The 25,159-nt window shown below is 35.8% G+C and overlaps 1 protein-coding gene across 5 annotated transcripts in view; it reads left to right on the forward strand.

The window, feature by feature from the left end:
• The window catches only part of LOC139701043 (glutamate receptor ionotropic, kainate 2-like), a 564,255-nt gene that overhangs the window by 474,618 nt on the left and 64,478 nt on the right, over positions 1–25,159 (forward strand). For 3 of the 5 annotated variants that reach the window (XM_071599611.1, XM_071599615.1, XM_071599612.1), the window contains one exon: positions 12,198–12,401. In XM_071599611.1, the coding sequence (XP_071455712.1) occupies positions 12,198–12,401 (204 nt within the window). Of the gene's footprint in view, positions 1–12,197; positions 12,402–18,449; positions 18,654–25,159 lie in introns of all 5 variants that reach the window. The other 2 variants (XM_071599613.1, XM_071599614.1) reach the window with 1 other exon arrangement.

A 25,159-nucleotide genomic window follows, 5' to 3' on the forward strand; every position in this document is an offset into this window, starting at 1 on the left:
ATAAAGGTATGCAGGAAATACAATTGAGATCAATGCAGGAAAATACACAAAAACACTCTTCACTCAAATGTGGTAGTCAATTAAACGTAGCAGTCAATCCCAAATAAAATATCGAAAAATATGCTAAAACACCACAAATACAGTATTACATGAAATCTAGCTGTCAATCACAAATTACAAGTCATAAATTCACCCTCACTACAATTGCATTCACACACACTTGTATAATAGTATTTGATAAACACCTGCTTCTTAATTGCAGTTGTAAACAAGTTTGCAGTGGGTTAATTTTTTAAATACATTGGCAATTTGTTAAAAATAAGTGACGTTGAGTGCTCGGTACCTTTCTTACAAACATTGCTGAATAAAATGTGTATTTTCTCTCGTACGATTGAAGTAAAAATGTACAGAGGAAATGGGAAAAAATAAACCTGGATTCTTTTTTAAAGTGACGCACAGTAAAAAATATCTATGCAAGGTATTGTCATTATTTTCAAATCAAGGAACAGTAGCCTTCCAGGAGTTCTGATGGATACTTAAACTAAAGCTTTCAAAGACTTTTTTGTATGGAAAAGGCCTTTGCCGCAGCGCTAGTATTTCCTCAAAAGATTCCACCGTAGTAAAATAAATGTATGAATAGATTTAAGCATAATATACTTGTTATAATATAGTTATGGAGACACAAAAGAGGTAGTTGGAACAAGTTTAAATAGAGATAGACTAAGAAATAATCCTTGTGGTACCCCACGATTTGACATGAACACAATCGATGAATGTTAGCGCCAGAGTTTGGTGTTCATTGGAACAATTTGCTTACGATTAGATACGAGAAATAACCTCATCCAGAGGCTAAGTCGTTGCCATTTATTCCAATGTAACATAGTTTTGAAAATAGAATGTTTTGATTTAATGTGTCGAATGCCTTTGAGAGATGAAAGGAGATTGCATTTCTAGTTGGATAGACCCCAAACAATTGTATTACTCGTAATAAGCTGAAAGGCAGAAGGCATGGTTGACTTCCTCTGCATTGTTCCATGCTGGGAAAAATGTAGTCAGTTAAAATGTCATAAAAGGTTCATGGATCGATTATAAGAATGTTTATCAAAAATTATTGTCTTTAAATTTCTTCTCTCGATCTTTTAAAGCGTTCACATTCCGTTAAATGTCACCAAAAAATGAGTTTAGAAAGTAAATCCACATATTCTCCGTTTTAAAGTCACATGATAAGTCATGACTAATTTGTAGGTCTAAGTTATTGTTGCAATGATGTTTCTGTTTTCTGCGTGAGTAAATTTTAGCGAAATCGAAATTCAGTGAAGTTTGTCGTTTGGTTTTAATTACACCTATATCCTGAAACGACCAATAACAAAATTTTTCTTTTTTGAACTTTATTAGCTCACTCATTTGGAACCTTTTCATATACTACCCTCAAATCGTCACCTACTTCACTATTGACTGCAATCTGCGATATCCCGAGCACCAGTGCTCAATATTTGTTAACACCGTGTACAAGTCCGTAATTTTATTCAGATCACGTACATTTCTAAGACCCCAACCCATTCCCACCTCTCCTCATGCCACAGCTCATCACCGCCATGCGTTCAAAAGCTTCTTTTGTTCCAGCTCGGCTGATATCGTATCGCTCCTCGGCCGATTCGGTGTTGGGCGCTGCAGAATCTTGCAGCCCGATTTATCGTTTAAACTTCGTTCCACCCCCCTTCCGTCTCACCCGCCTTCTTCCTGTTTTTCCCTCCTCGACGAACTGTATCAATACAGGACCTGGCTGCTCCAGATTGGTCTACTACAGTCCAAGGCTTCCCGTTGCTGTATGATAAGGATGCGTTTTCGACGGCGGCACCGTTAAAACTCTGCTTCTACGTTGTGAGAATATAAATGTTTTTTCAGCATATGATTTTATGTTTTACTTTGCCCAATCTAATGTTATTTCTAAGGTTCTGCAGCTCATATGAACGACACAAAACTGGCTTTGAGGCATTGATATCTTCTTCCCTTATTCAAATTCCTTTTCTGGATGTTACATCGGCTGATTTCACAACTATCTGCAAGTGTCATTTCATTAACAGTTTGGCTAATGAGCTATTGTTTCAGCAAATAAATAATTCCACAAATTTTCAGTTCCTCGAAGCATGCATTTTAATAAAAAATGTCAAACATTGGGGCATTTTAGTGCATTTCAAAATATTCATCATCACTAAGGATGAAGCGTGAAAAGGTTGCGAAAGAGTGAACGGTGTCAAGAAAGCACGCACATACCGAAAATCAAGCGTTAAAATCAATGATGCCAAAACATGCGTCGAAAAACCATATAATGTTTAGTTCATAGGGTGATTCGCGGTGAAAAAAGATCAGAATAACGAAATTAAAAATCTTTATTGCAACTCGGATCTGGCATAACTTTTCCCAACCATGCTCCTGAACCAGTGCCATCGTTCTCTAATCAAGGAAATACTAGTAGACAATGGATCACTCGAACTCCCTATAAACGAGGGTGTGGAATTAGAAAAAAAGAGAAGCTACAGTGATCATTGCCCAGTTGAAATAGATAAATTCATAATGTAGATTGAATCAATAAAATTAAAGATTTTTTTTCATTACATGACCCAACCTATGAATAAAAATTATATTCTCATGTATTTTTTTAATACATTTTTCATCAGCGTCATTTGAAACCAAAAGGTTAGAGGAAAAGATATTCCTTGTTAATTGAACGTTATTATTTTAACTTTCGCAATGTTCCTCAGCACGATACCTCATCAATGGTGTACCTCTTTATATAAATTTACCTAATGGAAACAAATTGTGACCAATATGTTGGTTAATCATATCACTCTCTATCGTTGAGTTTTCCCAGAGTCGAGCTAGGTCGATTTCTCGTTCCCAAAAAGAGTATACCAATTTATTAATGTCATCAAAATAGTTAGACCTGTTTCAAGATGACATTACAAGAATTCCAAACTTTATAGCTTAAAAAACCATAAACACAGTAATCAAATGATGATCTAATATTTTTCTTGGCCTCATTGTTGTATTATAACAATTATTAAATCAATCTACAAAGAGAAAAAGACAATCGACTAGAGTTACGTAAAGGAGAGAAGAGGAATACTTTTGGGAAGAATAATATTTTTTTACTTTGAATGGTTTTACTGAGGTATTTTATTATCTGTTTAACTAATGTGGAGGCGAGATTTCATTAATATTTGGACGATCATAAAGTTTACAGCCCGCACAATGAATGGTTGTCTAGCTTGTAATTACTATTATCGACTGTGAGCATTCCTCTAAGCCAGCGATTATAATAACTTTCTCCACATTATTAAGGATTATGTGCCATAAGCATGGTTGAAAGTATTGCAAATTTAAAGAACAGCTTCACTAGTACCCCAGTACAAAAATTTTAAATTACTCATCTGCACCCTTAACTTCTAATTTCCAAATTCGGCGTCATAGCAGTTGGACTCGGAATCACCTTCGTTCTTATTTTAGAAATAAATTGGTCGGTCTGCAGTACTAAAAAAATAATCCACTTCATCAGCATTGTACCTAAATAATTAATTTCATTAATAACTTTTCATGCCTACTGTTTGCGCTCCAGATGTTTCAGGAGCCGCTTCATTTTCACGGACACAATCAATTCCTCATGAAGACTTGCCATTTCATTATTTTAGCGAGCGCTCATGCGTGAATAAAAATGAAATTTGCTTTTATCTCCAATTCAGTGACTCGTAATTGATTCACGTGCTCGCTTTTAATTTTTTTTTTAATTCACGGCTTACATTTATAGGATGTCTCTTGATTGAAGCTAATTTATTTATATCTAAAACGCACCGGCAGAGAATAAACATCGACGCATCAAATATTGCCACGGAATCAGACACGCGAAAAAAATTAAACGCGATGCGAAGCATGAAATCGACGTTCACTTCGTCTCTCGCGTCATAATGAGGGTATGGGACGATTATAGGAATGAAAGATAATTTTCAATCGAGTTGCGAGAGGCTTCGATTTGATTCGATTTCGTGCAGGGAACATTTCTTTCGAAGCGGTAGAAGAAATTTCCGCCCACAGAGTTGCCAGCATTGGCTACGTGCACAACTATCATATAGTATTAATAATCTCTCTTATCCTCTCGCTCCGTAATACTTGGGAATGCACTCGACATATCATCCTCCGATTAAACAGGGACGGCGTTTCGCAGAGCGAGTTGTCTTCTGTGCCTTAACGGAGGAAGCACAATAAAAAAGGGGGAGCGAGTTCTTTTTGAGGGAATATTTCCACTTTTAATGAGAAGATACTCGGTCCTCCAAGTGCCTCTCGACTGAATTCTCATCCAGTTCTTCATTTTACCAAGTACTTGTGATTTATTATTTCCTACTAGGAGTAAAAGACATTTTAGCGGAATGATTCCACTTGCTTTTTTATTTTTTCAACCTTATATTGTAGCAGCTGTACTAAGGAAGATATCTATCTACTACGGCCAAATCTCTTTGCAGCTATTTACATTCGTTTCTTCGTGGAATATCAACTTAAATTAACTGCTCCTGAGCGCTTCAATTGCGCTTCAAATCGTTCTTTTAGGTTTTTAATATAAAACAATATTCATCATCGTCAGCTTTACCTCTGTCTTCCTCTCTCTACCAAGATATGTATTTATAGTAGAGGGTATTATGTCGCTTATATAAAGAAAAATGAAAACGTAAATTAATTTTTCCGGAAATGGGTTATTCACAGGCGCCCTTTAAAAAGCTAATTATGAGTTTTTTTGGCACGGACTATGAATTTATAATTTATTTTTCTGCCCATGTAAACTGCCATGATGGCTGCTTTTGTAATAGCGCATTGCGAACAGAATGAAGGTTGGAATTCCATTATTCTATGATTAAGCTTATGCTCATCATATTCGATGAAATTTCTTAATCATATCATATCAATTTTTATCCTTTGGAATTAAAGAGATAAGTTCCTTTCTTTACCTCCTTTTCAAGGCTCTCATCGTGGGTAAAGATATCGCGACAACAACTATGCCCATCCAAGCAAAAAATGTTCATGTACGTTTTACCATGAAATGATGAAAAACGTAGCAAGTGATTTAAAAGTTAGATAAAATTACATTAGAACCATTCTGAGAATTATAAGAAGTAGTCCTGTAATATGTGAAGGTATCGTCATGATCGAGAACGAGAAATAAGAAACGATAGTCTTGCAGAGATTGATGTGTATTTACTCTTGCTGAGAGAAATGTGCAGAATACGCAAGTGTTTTACACGTTTCCTCATTAGTATTGTGAACAAAATATGCGTCCTCTGCGTTGTAAACCATGTATATTTTAGTTTTGACTCATTCTCTGGCTCTAAATTCCCTAAATCTAATTTTAATTTAACATATGTTGCTTAGTTTTAAATCTGCATAAATAAATGTTCACTAATATTCAAACGTCAGCGATAAATTTATATAAACTTGGCTATCTAGAAATCTGAATTGCAAAATATTCTCTAATATACCAAAATATACGAATTAACTTGCCTTAGAAAAATCCTTAATTGATATTAAATCGTTTAGTTCATTGCAAAGAGCCCGATAAGGAAAATTACTCTACGTTGATATTTAAAAGTATGTTACAATTTATTTCTCAATCCCCAATGGCTGGTTATTATATACGTATAATATTATTCTTCACGTGCAAGTTTGTTTGGGAGGTATTCTGAGGCGCGCAAAAGTGTAAAAGGGGTTATCGATATTTATTACGGTATCTAAATAGTTTTCCTTGGCCTACTTTCCTCCATCATAGTGGAAAGATTTGTTTTTATTTTGTTTATGAAGATACGCACTTGATTTTCCGTAATTTAAGGAGAGGAGCGTTCTTAATTGCTTCCGAAACTCTGTGTTTTAGTAAGCAAAAACCCATATGAAGTCCTTCCCAACTCAATTGGGCATTTAAGCATATGTAACTCATGGAGCGTGCTATGACACCCTGTTTCGCTCTTATAGATGTGCATCTCACACGGACAAATCTCCTTCTCGATTTAAAAAATCACCAAATAACGTTCTTCATGTGATTCCACGACTCTCTACTTTTACTTCCGATAATAATTTTAACTCGCTTTATTTTTCTTGTTTTATCCGAAGTTTTATCGCGTAAAAAACTGTATTAATGATAAATACGTAGTATGTATATTCCATATGAACTTTTATCGTTAGAAATGGGTTACCAGAGATCCTATTTGCACTAGGTGTTAATGAAGGAAGACTAACTTTGTTAATTCGACAAGAATTTTTATTTTTGACGACCATAATTACGTCGAAAGGCGATTTCATCATCATCTTGATGGATTGGCCTTGCGACGAAACCATGGTCTACAAAAATAAAAATCCTAGCAGAATTAGCAAAGTTATTTTTCCGTCGCTGACACCTAGTGGGAAAGACTAGCCCCAAATAACGCCTGCAACAGTGTCTTCTTTTATTGGCAGATAAATGTCGGAGGTTATCAATGGTTGGCTAAAAATATTTTAAGTGATATATATATATATATAATAATGGACTGACACAATATAACACAAATAGAATGGAATAGCAACATTTAGAAGGACACTCACACGGTAAATTGTTCGAGCTTTCGGCCTTCTCAGAGGCCTTCTTCAAGTGAGACTATATATATATATATATATATATATATATATATATATATATATATATATATATATATATACACACATATATATAATTATCAAACCAATGATAGCTATTATAGCTGCTTCAGTATTCTTCCATATATAGAGGTAGACTTTGAATAATTACCGAAAATTTGTACCTCTTTCTTTAGTTTTTTGAAATTTATGGTTAAAATATAAACAAAATTTTGCTTTACTAATTATTTATTTAATTTTTAATGAACTTTTGAACTTTACTCCTTCTCTCCGAAGTGCGGTCACTCTCCACTGCCTCTCGTCTGTGATTGGATAAAGTTCTCAATTTTACAACACCCCACCACCTTCATTATTTTCTACTTTTACCGATTTGCCCCAAATATGTCCTCTCTTCTCCCATCCTATCTAAAAGCTTTTTTATCTACCTTTTTATCCACCTTATATTTTTCCACCCATATTTCGCATTTAACCACATCTCAAAAACCAGTAGAGTACCCCCATCGTCTTTATTTAGCGACCATTTTTCTAGAAAATTGTCCTCCTTATCAAATAAAAATATTTTCCCTGGAATGCTTGCCTAAATTTCATTTTTGTGTAGCGATAGGATTAAGGAGGAATGATTACAAATTTAAGGTAAAATTCCGGACGAAAAGAACATTATTTTCAATTTCAATTCTTGATAAAACAATTTTTGATTGGAACAGTTTACTTGTAAAACTATTCGAGCCTTTTCCTAACAGGGTAAATACTTTTACGAAAAGATGAAAACAATTTAAATAATTTGATTGATGTGTTGTGTAAATTTGTATGTAACACCTTAGTTTTGTTTTTTTCCTGTTAATTGGGAAACTGATGTTAATAAGATGGGCATTTTTCTTTTTTTGTGTTGGAGATATGTCTTTTAATGTTACCTTTGAGTGTATTGTTTTTTTCTGACAGATTTTATTTATTTTCATTTGTGATATTGATTAGATTTGAGATTCCATGTTATTTTTTCAAGGAAAGTTTGATTGTAATGCTTGGGACTTATGTGCCACCTGACATTTTCTGACTGCACATGTGTGTTTTATTAATAATAACAATTACGGATATAGTATCCCAGTATATTTTTTTGATTATTTTTGTTTCATCTGTTCATTTGAGATAATTCATCGAGTAAAGTCAATCTTAACTTAATAAATCCTCATATCCAATCAATGGCCATTGGAAACATTTTTCTTTATTTGTCATAGATCTGAAAACCATATTGCTTTCTTATGATGACTATTGCAAATGGTTCACACAAAGACTGAATAGAGTATTTTAGACTGGTTTTGACTCCTTTAATAATATGATTAGCCCTCGTTTTCACCTATCTCAAAAACATTGGACGTTATAACACGTTATCTAACATAATCTAATCGTGATGAAGCCAATAATCGATGATATATGGTAGTAATTTTGGTTCATTCCGAGGAATATGCCAGATTTTCTTTTCCGTGCTATTAGTATCAAGACAAAATCCCCGGTAAGTATTATTTACTGGTCAAAATAATTCAAGAGACGAACAAGATGCCTTGTGTATTGGGTATAAATATATTTGGCACTGTTTTTTCGGCAATGCATATGCATTTTAGGATTTTCTTAGCTGTGCTCTTCTACATCAAAGGTATGCAGGAATTATATCATGTGTGTAACTAATAATCAAAATAAATTATCCATGAAAAATATCGATTTTATGGAAATTCTGATATTCTCTCATTTTCATTTACTATCTTATGTGTAACTTCACCCCTACTACCCAAACATTCAAAGTGTATGCTGACCTCATCACGTTTTTCCATACATATAAAAACAAATTTCATTTATAAAAGAGACGCAATTTTTTATTTTTTTCTCTTACTACACCATCGGATGAACTTAGAGTATGTTTCATTTATCCCAGCTAGGAGGTAATACTTATCCCATGTTATCCAATCTAAAGTCGTGCAAATAAAATATAAATAAAAAAACAGGATTACGTACGACATGCCGCAAATCACAATGTTGCATTTAATTTTCCTTCATAATGCTCAAAATTATATATCTACTGGGTTGTAATTTCCCTGCCGAGATATTTTAGAACTTTACTGACATAAATAATTGGGTACAACCGAGATTCTCTTTTAAAACGCAGGTGGGAGAAGGAAAAAAACTACCCCCACTGCCTAGACACAAATTCTCCATGCTGGATAAATATTCCTTCTAAGTACCTATTAAAACAACATTTGGGCAATTTAATGTGGTTAATTATAATTATATAGTTTTTGCAGGCCGGTGAAAGTATAAAATATGATTATAGTAATTTCGTCTGTAATCGAATGCAAGATAAATTCAAGCTTTCATTTTGAAATCGAATTTTCTTCCATGTCACAATGACGATAAAGGTTTGCAACGAGTATAATTATATTTGTATTACATTAAATAAATGATACATCAGTGTCCATTGACGCATTTAAGAATTTTACCTATCTATATTTATTATTGATACTATTCTGGTTAGCAAGAGGTAGTACGCCCTTAATTTATTTTTACCATTATAAACGTTTGCTGTTAGGATTTGTTTTGTTAATCGAATCCGGGGTATAGGTCAATGTTCACTATCTTCAGTCAATGTGTCAATGTTCAGTCAAAACTTACCTTAAATAACGGACAACCAATATTTATAATAGATCACAAAGATTTTTTTCGTTTGGTGGCAATCGCTCCACTCAAAGACAAAGCAGGTTGCCCTTCGAAAATAACTTCAGTACAGCTGAAAATAATTGATCACCATCATTCTTCTTCCGATCCAGCTGGATAGATTTATAAGTGCAATTGGTTTATGTATTCTGAGTATTCTTCTCTCTAATTCTTGTATTTATTCGTTCATCCAGTCAAATTGGATTATTTTATCGCCTATTTTCAACTTGCTTTCATCGCTTATTAGTCTCTCCTTTTCACCGGCCCAGTTTTTTCCAGAAATATCTATGAAATATCTATGAATAGCATTCAGATACTTTACCTCAAAATTAAGCCACTAGCTTTAAGATGTAATAAAAATATGTTTCACGTTTTTCATTAAGATCACGAAACGTATACCGTTGAGAATGAGAGCAATTACTTTGTAAACATTAGTAATGCTCATCTAACAATGAGTAATAGTGTGTTTAATTTCTTCGTTTCAGTATGTAGTACGAAAATTATACGTTACGACCACTGTCTTCAATTGCCCTATGCACTATGCTTGTGTTAGTTAAAATAAAAACGCAAAATATCAGTCTTCATTAGTAGCTCAACAGTAATTATATTCCGATTCAAGGTCTGAATTGAGATTGTCAGAAAATACTGCCTGTGGAATATAGGTCTTCTGTTGATAGTCTATGTCTGCTCTTGAGCCACAAATCTTAAGTCAGGGGAAGTCCTGGGGAGAATACCAGTTTTGTTTTGCTGTGGCTTTGTCTAAAGGACCTGTTGCGCTGTGGCCTTAGAAATTGCTGGGTTAGCAAGTGCAGTTCTCGGAAAGGTTCTGGTCCAAACTTTGAGGGGTAATGCTTCTGGGAGTGAGAGCCCTCTTCCATTGTAACTAATTCGTAGGCGTCTTATACTCTCCTCTTCAAATGGAAGCGAAACTTTTGACGAATGCTTGCAACAACTTGCCTTTGTCTCAACCAAACCAACTTCCTTTTGCTAACCCAAGCGTTGTAGGCGGTAATGCTATTAGCTGGCTGCTATTAGTTTACTATTCAACTTTAAATGTGTTTGAGGATTTGAGTGAAAAGAATTTGAAAGCGCTAAATAAGTTATAATTACAGTTTTCCTTCATCTCGTCTGGTTTTAACTGTGCCGTAATCCTATATGAATCTATGAAATATTTTAGTAATTGCACCAGATGAAACAAAGGTTGCGTATTATGGGTCTGCTTGAAATATACGATAATATCGAATATTTTACTTATTTTTATGATAAATTCAACTCATGTGTTTAATTCATTGTATTCTAACTGATAATCACTTTTAAATGCCATCAGAAGTTAGTGCAAGATTTTGGTACATAGCTAAGGATGTTGAATTTCTTTATTCTATGTTTTCAATATATTTGTTTTGTATCATAGTGCCTACCTAAATAAAATATAATTTCACTGGAAATAATAGATCATACGTTTTAATATTGAATATTTCTATATTTCAATAGTCCATGAACAGGCATTAGCCGATATCACCCGCGAGTAATCGTTTATTTTTTCATAGGCAAAAAGGAATTTAAGTTCTTACTTTTGCATTTTGACATCGGCAGCCATTAATATAACTATATTTTTATGTGGAGAGTGGAAAATAATTAAATATTAGGTAATCGGTTACAATCAAATCTTGAAGAAATATATTTAGAACTTTGACCATGCATGAAAGAGGGGCGTAATGAACAAGAATTGAAGGTAGTCTAATGTCGGTTAAACTATGTGGACAAAAAATATCTAAATGTGAACTATTATATACATATTACTTCTAGCTCCTCCCAGAAAATTTCCTTAACTTAAAATTTCAATAATTTGGCGGTATAATCGAGGTCAATGGAATTTCAGTGTCCACGTCACTAGGGAAATCGGAACATCAGGAAAACGCTGAGAATTCACTAATTTCTCCGAGCTTTGGGGAAAGGGATCGAATTTTTTGGGAAAGTCGGGATTTTGATTCGTAAGCAGGAATATATGGGAATCGGGAACTCCCTATGAGAATTATGGCCCTTTTAGCTCTGAAAATAGTTGATTTGGTATGGGAAGACAGGAAATAGTAACTCAGACCATTTCGATTGGCGATGAAGAACGGTAAATTTAAAATGGATTGACATTCAAACAAACGAGAAAGTGCTAGTTGATGGAGGAAAGAGTATTGTTGAGAGATATCCAAAGGAAGAGGAAAGATGAATACAGGGCATATTGAGTAGCAGTGGGATGTTCGAGGTTGTCGTAGAAGCACTACGTAGGCGAGGTGGGGGATAAGGATAGGCATGTTGGTTATGTAGGGAGGTAGAAAGTATGCGGAATTGAAGAATAATTTAAATCAATGGGGGTTGTCGGGCTGTGTCTTGTTAGACGAGGCCAAGAAATTTGGGCAGGTTCAGTCTATATAGATCCAAAACCTAGTTCTAAACGAGCTCTAGCTCTAATGTCAGATTTCATGACAAACCTATTATAAACCGGTAGAGCCCTACGAATAAAAAAATAATTGATTAGCGTAGAGCATCACGCATTGCGTTCCTGGCAATAATGTGAGGCAATGAGGAATGATGCGTAATCAGATCACTCAGATACATGGGAAAAAAATAGGAAATGGACCGGCACATTTGGCAGGTAAATAGGGAATAGGGTCAGGAATGGGAATTAATAACATGAGTTTCCAGTCGGAATGCGAGTGAACAGTGAACTTTATTAGTTCACGGCGGTAACTCAGCCGTATCCCTTGAGCAACTAAGCGTAATTTCTGACCGACGGGGAAAACCAATCATCACGATTGACGATGCCAACCTTCTTCCAGGTGGAGCTGAAAGGGTTGAGCGGACCCATAGAATTCAAGGAGGGGCGCCGCATTCAATTTAAGCTCGACCTTCTCAAGCTGAAGCAGCACGCGCTGGTCAAGGTGGGCGAGTGGACGCCGGCCGGCGGAGTCAACGTGACGGACAGGGGCGCTTTCTTCGACGCCGGCGCTATCAACGTCACCCTGGTCGTCATCACAATACTCGTGAGTGTCCCTTTCAGCCCGTTGGCCGACTATCTCTCTCCTTAAATTATCATCCTCCTTCCGTCTATTTCCAAAATGAATTTTTGGGTCGATTTTGACCCTTTCTGAAAGACAGGATTCAGATTTCATTTGTGAAAATTCAATACGAAAACATACGAATGTAGTCACTTCCTCGGGCGGAGTGGGGTTCTCTTCTCACACCCCTTGTCAAGTCTGTTTTGATAAAATCCATTCATTTTTAAGATTATACAGAAAATTACTATTGCGGGGTAATATTTTGTTTTCATAATTATCAAAGTTCTTCAGTTTTAAGAAAATATCGTATGGGTAACAAGAGAAGAAGGGACGCTAAACTTTTTCGTTCGGAGTCTCAAATATTTCTGACTCGATTACATTTCAATCCATATTCCCCTGATTTTTGCATCCTTTCGGATTAATTCCAATCATTAATATGTTATGAATGTGTTGTGTAATTACCTATATAAATGGATGCATATATTTATTGTACCCAGCATGTTAGCTTTGCATGGATGTCTCTAACCGAGAAGTGTCTGTTTGCTTTGTGGATATTGATGAGACGTTGAATATAGTTAACAGGTAAAAAAGAAACTATATTTCGCAGATGATAGGAGTAGGCCGGGAAGATATTGGAAACCTGAGCATTTTTTAGACTGCTCAGGTGCGTTTGGTGGATGTAAATTCGGGAGAGGAAATAAGGCAGTGCTAGCCGAATTAAAATAGGGATGTTCATCATCACCTGTTATTTTCAATATACTTGTACATGGGGAGGAAATGGTGAGATACGTATGGGGAGAGCTAAAGTTTAGAGTGAAAGTAGGAGGGGAACCCCTCACATCAGTTAGATTTGTGGATCATTAACCGTTAGTTAGCTAGTCAGCCAAATAGTTGCGATTGTAACTCGGCGCATTTCAGAAGCGGAATGATAGACATAGTAATAAGCGATTAATATCACTTTTTTACCAGATATTTATTTTATCTACAATCAGTTTTGATGTCCTACGTCAATTCCAGAACCTGAATATGATGTAGTACAACAAAACTGGTCGTAGTTTAAATGCAAGTTCGTATATCGTACATATCTGGTGTAAATGTGCTATTATTTGGGAATCCCCCGGCATCACGTCTGAAACCAAGCAATTTGATGGATAGAGAATTAGAATTTCTCATAAGAAAGTGAATTTAATGATATTCTCAATGAATAAGAGGACAAAACTAAACATTCAAGTAGAGGAACACGAACTAGAACAGGCCAAACCACCCCCCTATTTGGGAAGTACGAGTATTTTGAATAGGGTGTGCAGTGCGGCGGTGACATTAAAATAAGAATTTTGTTGAAAAACAACCCTAAGCGTAGAGGACTTTCATTTTCACTTAAGAGAGAGAAAAATATCAAATTTTTGGTGCATTAAAATGAGTACATTTTTATGCATCATTAAATATATAAAGTTGTTTTACTCACAAGTTGATGACAGGTACCTGAAGTAAATATGTACAGAAACGGCCAGTTAAAATTTATGAAATGGAAGATAATTTTGTATGGCTCAGAAACTAAATATTTGAGGCAGAACGATAAGTATAGATTGGGGAATTTTTAAATTTGTACATAATAATGGACAAATAGAATATACGGAAAGGAAAATATCATAAGTGATGACGTTCTAGGCATGCTAGAGGAAGAGAGACAGCATTTGGAAGTTGTTATAGCTTCCCACAAATGGATTCAGGAGATGTTGAGAGGCAGAGCACCTTAAGTAATAATAGAAGGGATTTCGAGAAAGTAGGACATTGGGAAGAAATTAATATGAACTTTGAATTGAACTAAGGGGTGTAGAAAGTATGAAGAGATAAAGAATTAGTTATTTAAATTTGGGGTTTTTGTACATAATTTGCCATGTTTTAAAGATAGTTAAGAAGTACTGTGGTGTGAAGTACCAGGGTCCATCTAAATCAGGAGACTACTTGAAGTTATAATGAAAATGTTTTTGCTTTCTCATGTATATGAGTCCCTTAAAATTATTCGTATGCCTTGGCAAATAGCAAAAATTTAGTCTCGCAAATGAAAAAGTTTGTTTCAACCCCTAATTCATTTAGTAATTTATGCATGTGATTTAAATTGTTCACGGTGCAGTGATATTCAGAATATAGTTAATCTATTATATTGTAAATCTGTTGTAAGGGGAACAGAATTTACGAACAAGGTGCCTGAATGTTACATTTTTATCGCTAAAATATTGAGTAAGGAAGCAGGTAATGACAAATGGAGGAAATTTATTTTTTTTATCGTAATATTTAGAAAAATATATTTTTAAAGGAAGAATATGGTATTTCACAAAATTAAAATCGCACTAGGTGCTGCTCTTTTAAATTAATGTCAAGTTATGACAGCATACCTGTATGTTTATTTACTAATGTTTAGCCAATGGTGCGCTTAAATGATTTTGCGACCTGAACTCAATATACAATTATGAATTAGCTATAAAAATAGTTCATGAATTTCATGTTGCATCTTCAAATTATCCTAGCATAGTAATTCTTCAATAAATAAATCATTTGCTTCATACCTCTTGTGCGTTTTATGTAGTGTGTTCTTAAACCCATGCATATTATGTTACCTTGATCTTATATTTATTAATTTGACAATGTAATAAATTTTAAGTTGTTCTTTGAAACAATTTCAGGAGATAAAAATATTAGAAGTTATATATCATTGATTTAATATTCATTTTTCATAAAATTCTAACAATAAATAATATTTATATGTTAATTGTATTCTTTCTTGTAAGGCTGGCATTAGGTATCAATATTATAGAGATTCTCAAAAAGAGTTATTCTGAATAAACAACTTTCCCTATGCTAATATCTTGGAAATTTCTACATAAATAATAAAAGGATATGTAAATAATTTTCATTGAAACGGATTAAAACGGTATTGAATTCTTTATGGCTGTGAAGTGTTGTCAAGTAGATAGGAAAAGAATTTAGACACAACCAAAAACTAAAGAAATTGAAACAGAAGCTTTGGGTATTCACCTAGCTGTGAAACCTGGCGTAAATTTGCGAGACTATGTCATGCATGATACGTACATAACTTTGTTATTTTAAAATATTTTTCATTTTAAAATAAATTTCTACTTCATCCTTTTGAATTGAAGTTCGATGAAATATGATTTATAAATTTTAAAAAAGGAAATGGCAATTCTAAATATAGTATAATGATAAGCACCTAATTTCAGCCATCTGAAGGACATGAATCATAAGACTTGTTTTTTGACGTATCGCGTCCTGCCTCCTATTTGCTTAACTCCATAAAATGGGGCATCGTAAACTTTTCATTATTGCTATAAAATAATCGAGATATATACTTACTTTTGATTTGTAATTCTTAAGACTTATCTACGTAGTCACCATCCAGACTTACACATTTCTTACACAGCGTTTCTTGACCTTTCGAAGGCCGTCATTGTAGAACTCAGCAGGTTCATTGGAAACCTTTGTTTGACATCTTGAATGACGTCATTTGTGTTTTCAGATCCCCGAAATGTTTTTTTTTGAGCTATGAGAATAGAGAAAAGTCGCATGAGAGGAGATCGGGGGAATGGGGCGGATGTGACAAAATTTCAAAGTCACATCGCTTTCATTTCTCAACCGCACCTCGAGATGAATGAGCAGATGCATGGTCTGCAAGAAGACGGATGACTTTGGTGACCATTCCGCCCCGTTTCTTTTTGAGAACATCACGCCATTTGTTCATCGGTGAGCAGTAATAGGCACTAGTAATGGTCTGACACTTCTCTAGGTAGTCTTTCAAGATGACTCCACGGCAGTCTCAAAAAACAGACAGCATGACCTTCCCTGCAGACCTCTGCACCTCAGCCTTCTCGGGGGAGGGGGGGGAGGTGAGTCGCTGTGTTCCCACACCTTGCTCATCTCTTTGGTCGCTGAATATTATTGATAGATCAAAGGTTTATACATTGTTACCAGGCGACCAAAAATTCCTCTTCGTCTTGCTGCAAAAGATTCAACATCTCCCTTGAGAGGTCGTGCCGTGTTTGCTTCTGGAAAGGAGTCAGTAGTCTTGGAACCGATCGTGCTGACACTTTTGACATGTGCACTTCTTCATGAATAGTTTTTCTCACACTGCCGTAAATGAGATCAGTCTAATACATGACCATATGTATGGTTACTCTTCGATCTAATTGGACAAAATCCTCCACGTTCTTCACTGTGGCAGCTTCGTCCGTGAGTGATGGTCTTAAACTTCTTGGATTGTCTGTTATGGACGTGTGACCAGTTTGAAAGTTCTTTTTCAACCTCTCAGCTGTATCATATGACGGGGTAGTATTTTCATAAGCAGCCATCATTTTGCCGTGGATTTTTCGGGTACTGTTACCTCTCAAATGAAGGAATGGTCACATTGCGAACCTCTTATCTCCTCTATACTGCGAGATACTCCCACCTCCAACTTCTTGAAACAGAGCAAATCAATGTAATGTACAACATTATATACATTAGGATCAATTTTTCAGCAGAATAAATTTTTTCCACATATCTCGGTTATTTCATAGTGATACTTACTTAAAAACGATACCCCCAAGTATATATTTAATTTCGTATAATGTCATTTTGAAGCCTTCCGTTACTTGTTAAACGATCCTAAATGGTCTTAATATGATCTTACGTACTTAACCTCGAGTTTTTCTTTTTCTTAATATTCTTGGAAAGTTGCGGGGCCGTACAATGTGTTGTATTTCACTAAGGATCTAGGACAGATTTCACACAGTGAATTACCGCTAGGGGAAATGAGGTTTTAAATATATTTCATTTGGGTTTATCAATCTTTAATTTTAAAAATTTCGATCAATATTTTATTCAAAATGACTCTGAGGCAGTAAAAAAATTATTATATGCTCACTATTTATGCCTAATGCTAATAACAGTGTATTTATGGTATATGAGTACAAGCTGAAAAACACGCTTCTTTGAATATATATACAACTATAAAACATGTAGATGTAAGATTGAATGAAGGGAGGCAGGAAGTGTTATGGAATTGAAAAAACATTGTTTTTAGAAATTTGATTGAATATCAATAATAATTTATGACTCAGAATTATCACTTTAAATTTACTGATAATAATTCATTAAAAATTTAAAAGTACGGTTTTTCACAATTTTGAATCAATTGGAGGACGTATTGTACGGAACGAAATTAAGTTCGAAACGAAAATTTATAAAATTAAGTTGGGTCATGCCTAATGCCAGCACGTTCAACTTTCACATCAACAACCTTAAAAAAAGGACTATTCATTCATTTCATTTGTTGAAAAAAATCATCTTTTACTATTATTATTGGATGGTTTCAAATAATAGGAAGTTAACTGTGGCGTCTTCCCCTACCTTTTTGATTCCTTTGGCACCTCTACCCATGCCCGTCCCAATATATTTTCACCTCTTCCGTCTCTATGCCTCGTTTATTATATATTTCAAACCATCTTACCGAATCTCACGTCCCTTCGTGCGAGGAAACGATCGAATTCGACGGCTGGCTTCACCTGTTGTTACGGGTATCGAATGGGGAAAATATTTCAAATAAACATTTTTACCCGAAAACCCCTAAATATTCATTGCTCTTCGTCAACAAAAATTTCAATCACAAATGTACGTGTCGATCCCTCCATTGTTGACACATTCTTTTTCGTCGGGTCATTCGATGGATGAAAAAAACAAAAAAAAATAAACAAATAAACGTCGAGCTCGATTTGTGCGCGACTTCCAAAATGAAATAAATTACGAATTCTCATTTGGGGGAAAATAAATACGCGTTTCGGATGCGACGCTGTGCCGTCCGTTGTTATGATGCGATGTTAACTCGGCGTGCGGCCGACGCAATTCTTCACTCGTTCCCACGGCCGATCACGTTCGCGAATCTGCACCTGGGTTCGAAAATCAACGACCGGGCACGGGGTCTCTCGCCGTCATGGAAACGTCAACTACGCCCGCCACGGCGAATGATTCGCCCCCTCGCAGCAAACTCCTTACGTGATGATGCACTACGAGAAGAACTACACCGGCAACGCCAGGTTCCACGGCTTCTGCGTCGACCTTCTGGAGCGTGTGGCCAAGGAAGTCGGCTTCGACTATATCCTGGATCTGGTCCCGGATCGCAAGTACGGTGCCCAGGACCCAGTCACGGGAGAATGGAACGGGATGGTTCTGCAACTGATGAAGCACGTGCGTAAACATGGGGGGAGGGATAAGGCCAGCGGTGAACGGCGGAATATAGTGTGATAGCAGCTACGCGGATAATTAATTTTGTCAGCCTTCCCGGCGACAGGTATTCTCCTGTGACTTATTTCGGGTCTGTCCTTCAAGCCATTTTAAGTGTGTAAGGTGGGAGAAATCCCACAACAGACTCTCTGCCTTACATATATTGTTAAAATTTCAGGCTTAATGAAGTTATAAAATCAATATAGAAAGTAATTAGGTTTACAGAATCCTTACTTGCCTTAAGTGCCAGGTGCTACCGACTATTCTGCGAAGGCTCACAAATTACTGGCAATAATAACATAATACAGGTAAATCGATGTGTATTTCAGACAAAAATGTATACTATTCAGGTTATCTAGTTAAGGGAATTACCTCTGTGCTACTTCGGACTAAACAATTATTTTTCATTTTTTATCACATCGGAGCGTCTCACGTAGGCCAGGTCACATTATAAGGTCAGCTACTTAAAGAATTCTAGAGGTTATTAAATCAAAGTAAAATAACTTGGGGCAACGGAAGCTTAAGTCACTCTACGGCACTAAGTTTTAACTACTTTTTTGGGATGCGAGACGAATTACTAGTTTTGGTTATAAAACAATGAAGATTTTGGGTAAAAATGGCAAAAATTCAGGTAGCCTATTCAACTGAATAAGTTCGATGAACTCTGTTCTTTTTTATGCTCTTCATTTTCGTAGAATTGGAAATGAGTCTTCTTAACATCTCCAAAAATAATGAAACGGGTTCGTATTGTTTCCATGTCTGCTTTACTGACTTCCCACGCCGAAGGCATGGATTCAAAAGTGAGCGGCGAATCTGTTTGTGGTATCCCAATTTCACCTAGTGGCCAGCGGGGTGAGCACTTCACGTACAGTAGAAATTATGTATGCCCACACAGAATGGGCCGTTAAAGTTCGTGAATCCCTTTGCGCTTTTCATTAAAAGTAGAATAACGAGGAAAAAAGTCGCTTTGAGGAACAGACGATTATTTTTGCACAGGAATCGGCTGAAAATCATAGTATCCGGAAGGAATTTTAGTTATCCCTAGGAAAGGGTTAATAAAAAATAAAATTGCAAGATTTTGAAGGAAATGGTTTCCCTATGCGTGTAATCTGATTAAATTAGACGCATGATTCTTTGGGAATCCAATACGCCAGGAGCGTTGCAAGTGAAAGCACAACGGCAATCGTAGCTTGAGCAAGCTGCCAATAAATAAAGACCATTTGGTTGGAAAACTAATTTGAACGGAGTGCCGTCTGAGAACCCAATGGGATTTCAATATGTTTAGCACAAAATGCATGGAATCTGGAGGTAAAACTGATATTTGTGAGCGCGTTCCCGCAATTTGTGAGCGAGTTAGGTGATTTTTTTTCATTTCTGGAAATTGGCATCGCCCACCGATTACCATCGATGGTTCATGCGTTGTACACGAATGAAATTGGATGTTTAACTTACCATGTCACAACAGCTGTAAAAGTGAACCATCATTCATCAATACAATTCGAATCGATAACCGGTAACCTTTAGTAAGGATAACTTACCCTGGTTCATTTCCATGTGTCTGCCTAAATGAAAAGTATTCTACATTGTTCAAAAACTAATTTAATATCTCGTTTTGATTTGTAAAATAAGTTTTACTCAACAAATTTCTTCTTTCATTATTGATGAGCTGTGATTATTTATCGAAGTATCATATGAAGTTTGAACTTTTTAGGAGAAATTATAACAAATTATGTAGCATTATTCTAACAATTAGAACAATAAATTAAATAAATTCCAATTTAAATATGCATGGTCCGTCGCAAAGATAAGTAAAATTATTCCGAGAAAAAAATTAAGTGGATCAAAGTAAAAATTACTAAAATTATTCAAAATAACACCCTTGTGCATCGAGAAACCGATGCCAGTGCCGCAGTCAGTCGCGGCACGCTTTCTGGAAGGCGTCGTGAGGAACCTCATTCAGACACTCATAACACTCCTTTTCGCATTATTCAGCATTCCAAAATGGTTGCCTTCCAAGCTTCTTTTTATTCTTGGGAAAGAAAAGAAGTTGTGGTGGTCGCCTTCCTAACGCGTTGCACTCTATTGCGGAGCCTTTCGAGGACTTCCACGTAAAACTTACAGTTCAATGTCTGTACCCGAGGCACACAATCTGTGGATGACGTTTTTTGGGTCGAAAAAGGTTAGGAGAGACTTACTTTTGCGACAGGCCCTGCAGAATGTCATTAAAAACACAATGTTGTTAGCAAAATCTGAGGTAATTTCAAAATGTTTCAGCTTTCATACTTTTATTTACCAATTTGATAAAGATGTGAAACGAGTCCGCAATCGCAATAACAGCCGTAATGGATCTTGCACTTCAATTAATTTGACGGAACTCTTGCAAGTCAACTTAGCCTTCATGCATAATAAAATACTGACTCCACCATAATGAATACAGCGGGAAAAGTTTAAAAAAATTTCTTTTTTGCTTTTGCCTTCATGTTGATACATCTACAGTAACTTGCTGCTACGTACTCGCTCGAACCAAATAATGAGGAAAATCAAAAGGATGCACCCAAAATTCTATCAAAAATTGTACTTATTGAACTTATAGTGAACCCTTACTGAGTAAAGATTTAAAAGTTATTTTCAACCCGTCATTCGTCGCAGGAAGACGAGTGTTTCTTTTTAACTTTCTGTTCATATATTCTTTTTTTAATGAAGTGTCCTCAAGACTTAACCCAAACTCTGTGCAGAATTAATCCCCCGTCTCCTTAGGAAAGCATTAATGATAACGGTGGAGGAAGAAAAACTTAACAAAAGGATACAACCCAGAGGATGGGAAATGAAATGAAGATATCGTACGGAGTTTCAACTCAGTTCCAGGCAAGATAAAAGTCACTTCGACTCTCTGATAGCAAGCGAGATAAATGAATTTGACTCCACTTTTCGTGTCTCCACTCGGTCTTTTTCTTGTTTCTCCCACTATCCTTTTAGATATTAGGAACTCCGGGGATTTGGGTTATTATCTGTGGTAAATTTGCGACCAAACCACTATCAAAGGATTGCGTGTTTTTTCCCATTTTACGGAAAGAACCGAAATAAATACTTCAATGGTGAAGTGGAATTAATATTTAATCAATTACAACCTCTTCCCCGTAGGCCCTCCTGTCCAATCACTACACTTTCGCAAGCAAATAAAAACCTCAAAACAACTTTGAAAGCTGAAAGCAAACAAAGAATTGGCGGGTTAACGAGTTCCGGAGTATGTTTACCCCCTGGCGCAAACTGTAAGGCAAAATATCGGCGGATACCTGTACATATCGTATGTATATGAATGACATTAGGCACTGAGCGAAGCGGAAAGATTTAAATGATTTGAGACATGACCTTTGTTAAAAAGAATATGGGTGTCAAGGAAATGTATCAAGCATTTACGTCCACTATAAAAACAATATGAATTCCTTCTCATCCCCTATTCTCACCTAATCTATGATTTTGTTAAATCTATTCTCTTCGTGGGTAACGTCGCACTCTGGTATATGTAAGCGATCGCAGATTACATTCTGATTCTTCCACTTGATACGCAAATGTTATCCGCTCATTTCAAGGGAAAGTAACGTAACTTCATTCATAACACCATTATCTTTTAAAGAACTCGTAACGCTTAAATGTTTTTTATGATTGATGTTTTTAACTTAAATTTTATGAATCCTTTCTCTAGAATACATACTGATATTTCACGGGGAATAAAACTTGTTAGTACCATAAAGGATGGTTTAGTACCATCATTTTTCTGACTTCCACTAGTTTAGGTAGGCTGCTCTTATATTTGTCGATAGTGCTATGCCCAATACTTCGCTAAAGTTTGAGTATATGTATAAACAAATATGGTTAACATTTAATGTATCTACTTGGCATGATATGGTGGCGAATCCTACACTTACAATATGAAATGAAATACATTTTCCTGTGTCGTGTGAAAATTGTAAATAACTGTACGTTTGTGTGTCTCAACAATTGAAGAATTGTAATCGTAAAACATTCAATGATAAATAATTACCTTTAAACACTTCCTTTTGCGAAAATAAAAATATTCCAAGGTGAAGACACTTATTTTATTCTATAGTTGAGTCCAATAAGTCCTGCATGAACGCATTTTTTAGGTTCGGGTCAAGAAATAACAGTGAAAGTATGGTCCTTTAGGTGACATTTTTCACCGATTTTTTAATAGTTTCTGCCGAAATATCCATACTATTTTAATTCAAATAAGAAAGCCAGTCGTCGATTCGTTTCCTTTGCGCCTACTCCAGCTCTCACTGACTCCAAACCTTCACCCAATAATAACCCTCAATTCCTTCGTAACCCTCGTCTGTCTATGTGCCACTGCCCAAAACTGTGTGTGCTGTTTATATGTTTATCTCTTCACCATTCACCGCCATATTTTCACCAAAGTATGTAGAAAATGTGTCTCCCGATAGAAATAGATGAAAAAGTTCTTAGGATGTTGCTAGTTTTTACTTGTGTATGTGAGTGTTTCTGTGTAGCATTATTGTTGCTAGAAAATACCATTTCTCTTATTCTCATCCCTTGTTTCTCCTTTCACTCCATGATCCACACTCATTGCTCTAATAAGTTTCATGGAAACAAGTTCTATTGCTAAAATAATGGATAAACTCCAATATCCAAAATCATGTTTCAATTTTTGACAAATATTTAACCGATATTCCATTTCATTGTCATTCCATCATTTTTAAGTGGACCACTATTCGCAAGCGTCATTTTTTTAGTTCTAGTAATAAGTGTTCTGCACGTTTGTGTGTGTTCGTGGTTAGTTTTTAATTAGCGTTCTATTTCATACGTTTTACCTAGAAAATTCACTAAAAATTCGCCCTATTTTTCGACAAAGTCTGTTTTTTCAATTACATCCTTATCATTGCTTAGTTTCACTGTCAATATTATGCTCAAGAGTGGATATTTTTGCAATATGATATCCACCATTTCCGGTCAGCTTCATTGTTGTGGTACGCTCTTCATCGCACGCTTTTTTCCTTTTCCCTCTAACCCACCAAAAACTTTCTCCACCACTTACCTTCTCCCACGTCTTTACGTATTTGTTTTCCCTTTTCCTTTCTGCAATGGTTGACCATTGACGTGTCCACGCGTTGCCGTTTCACTCGACTTCAATCTTCACGGCAACAAACAATGAATCGAACTCTCATAAAATTCATACAATCCCTCTGTTTCTAACCACTGAACTCTCTCTCCGATGGCCATGCATAACGCATCTGAATTTGTTGAAATAATATTTGTGCGCATATTTTTGCACGCTTTTCTCTTATGTTTTTTTTGCCCTCTTCTTCCCCTCCCTTACTTTATGATTTTGGCCCCGGCGATAAACGTGGATTCTCCCGGACAAACGTTCATATATGAAACGCCTTTTTAATGGCGCTGGGTCGTATTCAATCTTAAATGATTTTCCTTACAATATCTTATATTCATAAATCTGATACGCCATAATATCTCTCTCCTTTTCTTGGAGTATTGTCCTTTATGTTCAATTCAAATCATCCATTTTTGACTGTTTAAACGTGAAAATTCAATTTCTCCTCGTGGGGACTACATTCAATCGGATTCGTAACGATTCCAAAAATAAATGTCTCCTTTTTCCGTCATTTATCTCTTTGCTTTTGTTCCAATGGGTCAAACCTTTTGTCTACTTCGGTTTTTTTTCAATCCGATCTGTGGGGGGGGGGGTGAATACTTTTATTCTTTTCTTTAATTTCTTTGCCTTTTCTTTTGTCCGGAAATCCACGGCCTGCATCACTTTTCATTTCCTTCTGGGTCATCTCGTTGGGTTCACGGCGTCATCCGCCGAGGCGCTCACTCTTTCATTTCTGCTGCCTCTCGCTATTCCACCCCTCTATTTCACCCCTCTCCCTTTTTCTGCCCTTTCACCTCGGCAAACTCAATCCACTCACATTCCTTCCCATGATCCATCACTCTTGTCTTTTTCAAAAAATATGAAAACTTGGGGTTTTTTTACCCTCGCCGCGGTCTCTTCGGCGAAACTCGCTGCTTATCATTCCCTCAACGGTCTTTGCGCTTCCGGCTACCGACCCTCCACCTCCTTGATTTATTTAATTTTTACCATTTTCTCTGACAATAAAATCATTTTCCTTTCGAAATTAAACCTCTTTGATTGATGCATTGAACTCCATTTGCTCCGTGGAAATTTTGATGAAAAATATTTCACGGATTCGAAACGCGTTCGATATCCAAAACGGTGTGCTCTTCGTTGTGATAATTACTGCAAACAACATTTGGCAAAAACGAAACTATTTTTTTTCAAATGTGAAATGGACGATTTTAAAAATTAAATACCTCTTCAAATATTTGTTTTCAATCAAACCTGATAATGGCAACACTGTGTAATCACCTTATATCGTTCTTTTTTTCTACAAAACTATTCCCTCACGGCGACACTCACT

Source organism: Hetaerina americana, unplaced genomic scaffold (assembly GCF_022747635.1).
Source record: "Hetaerina americana unplaced genomic scaffold, ioHetAmer1.1.p SCAF_11, whole genome shotgun sequence".
Taxonomy (NCBI): domain Eukaryota; kingdom Metazoa; phylum Arthropoda; class Insecta; order Odonata; family Calopterygidae; genus Hetaerina; species Hetaerina americana.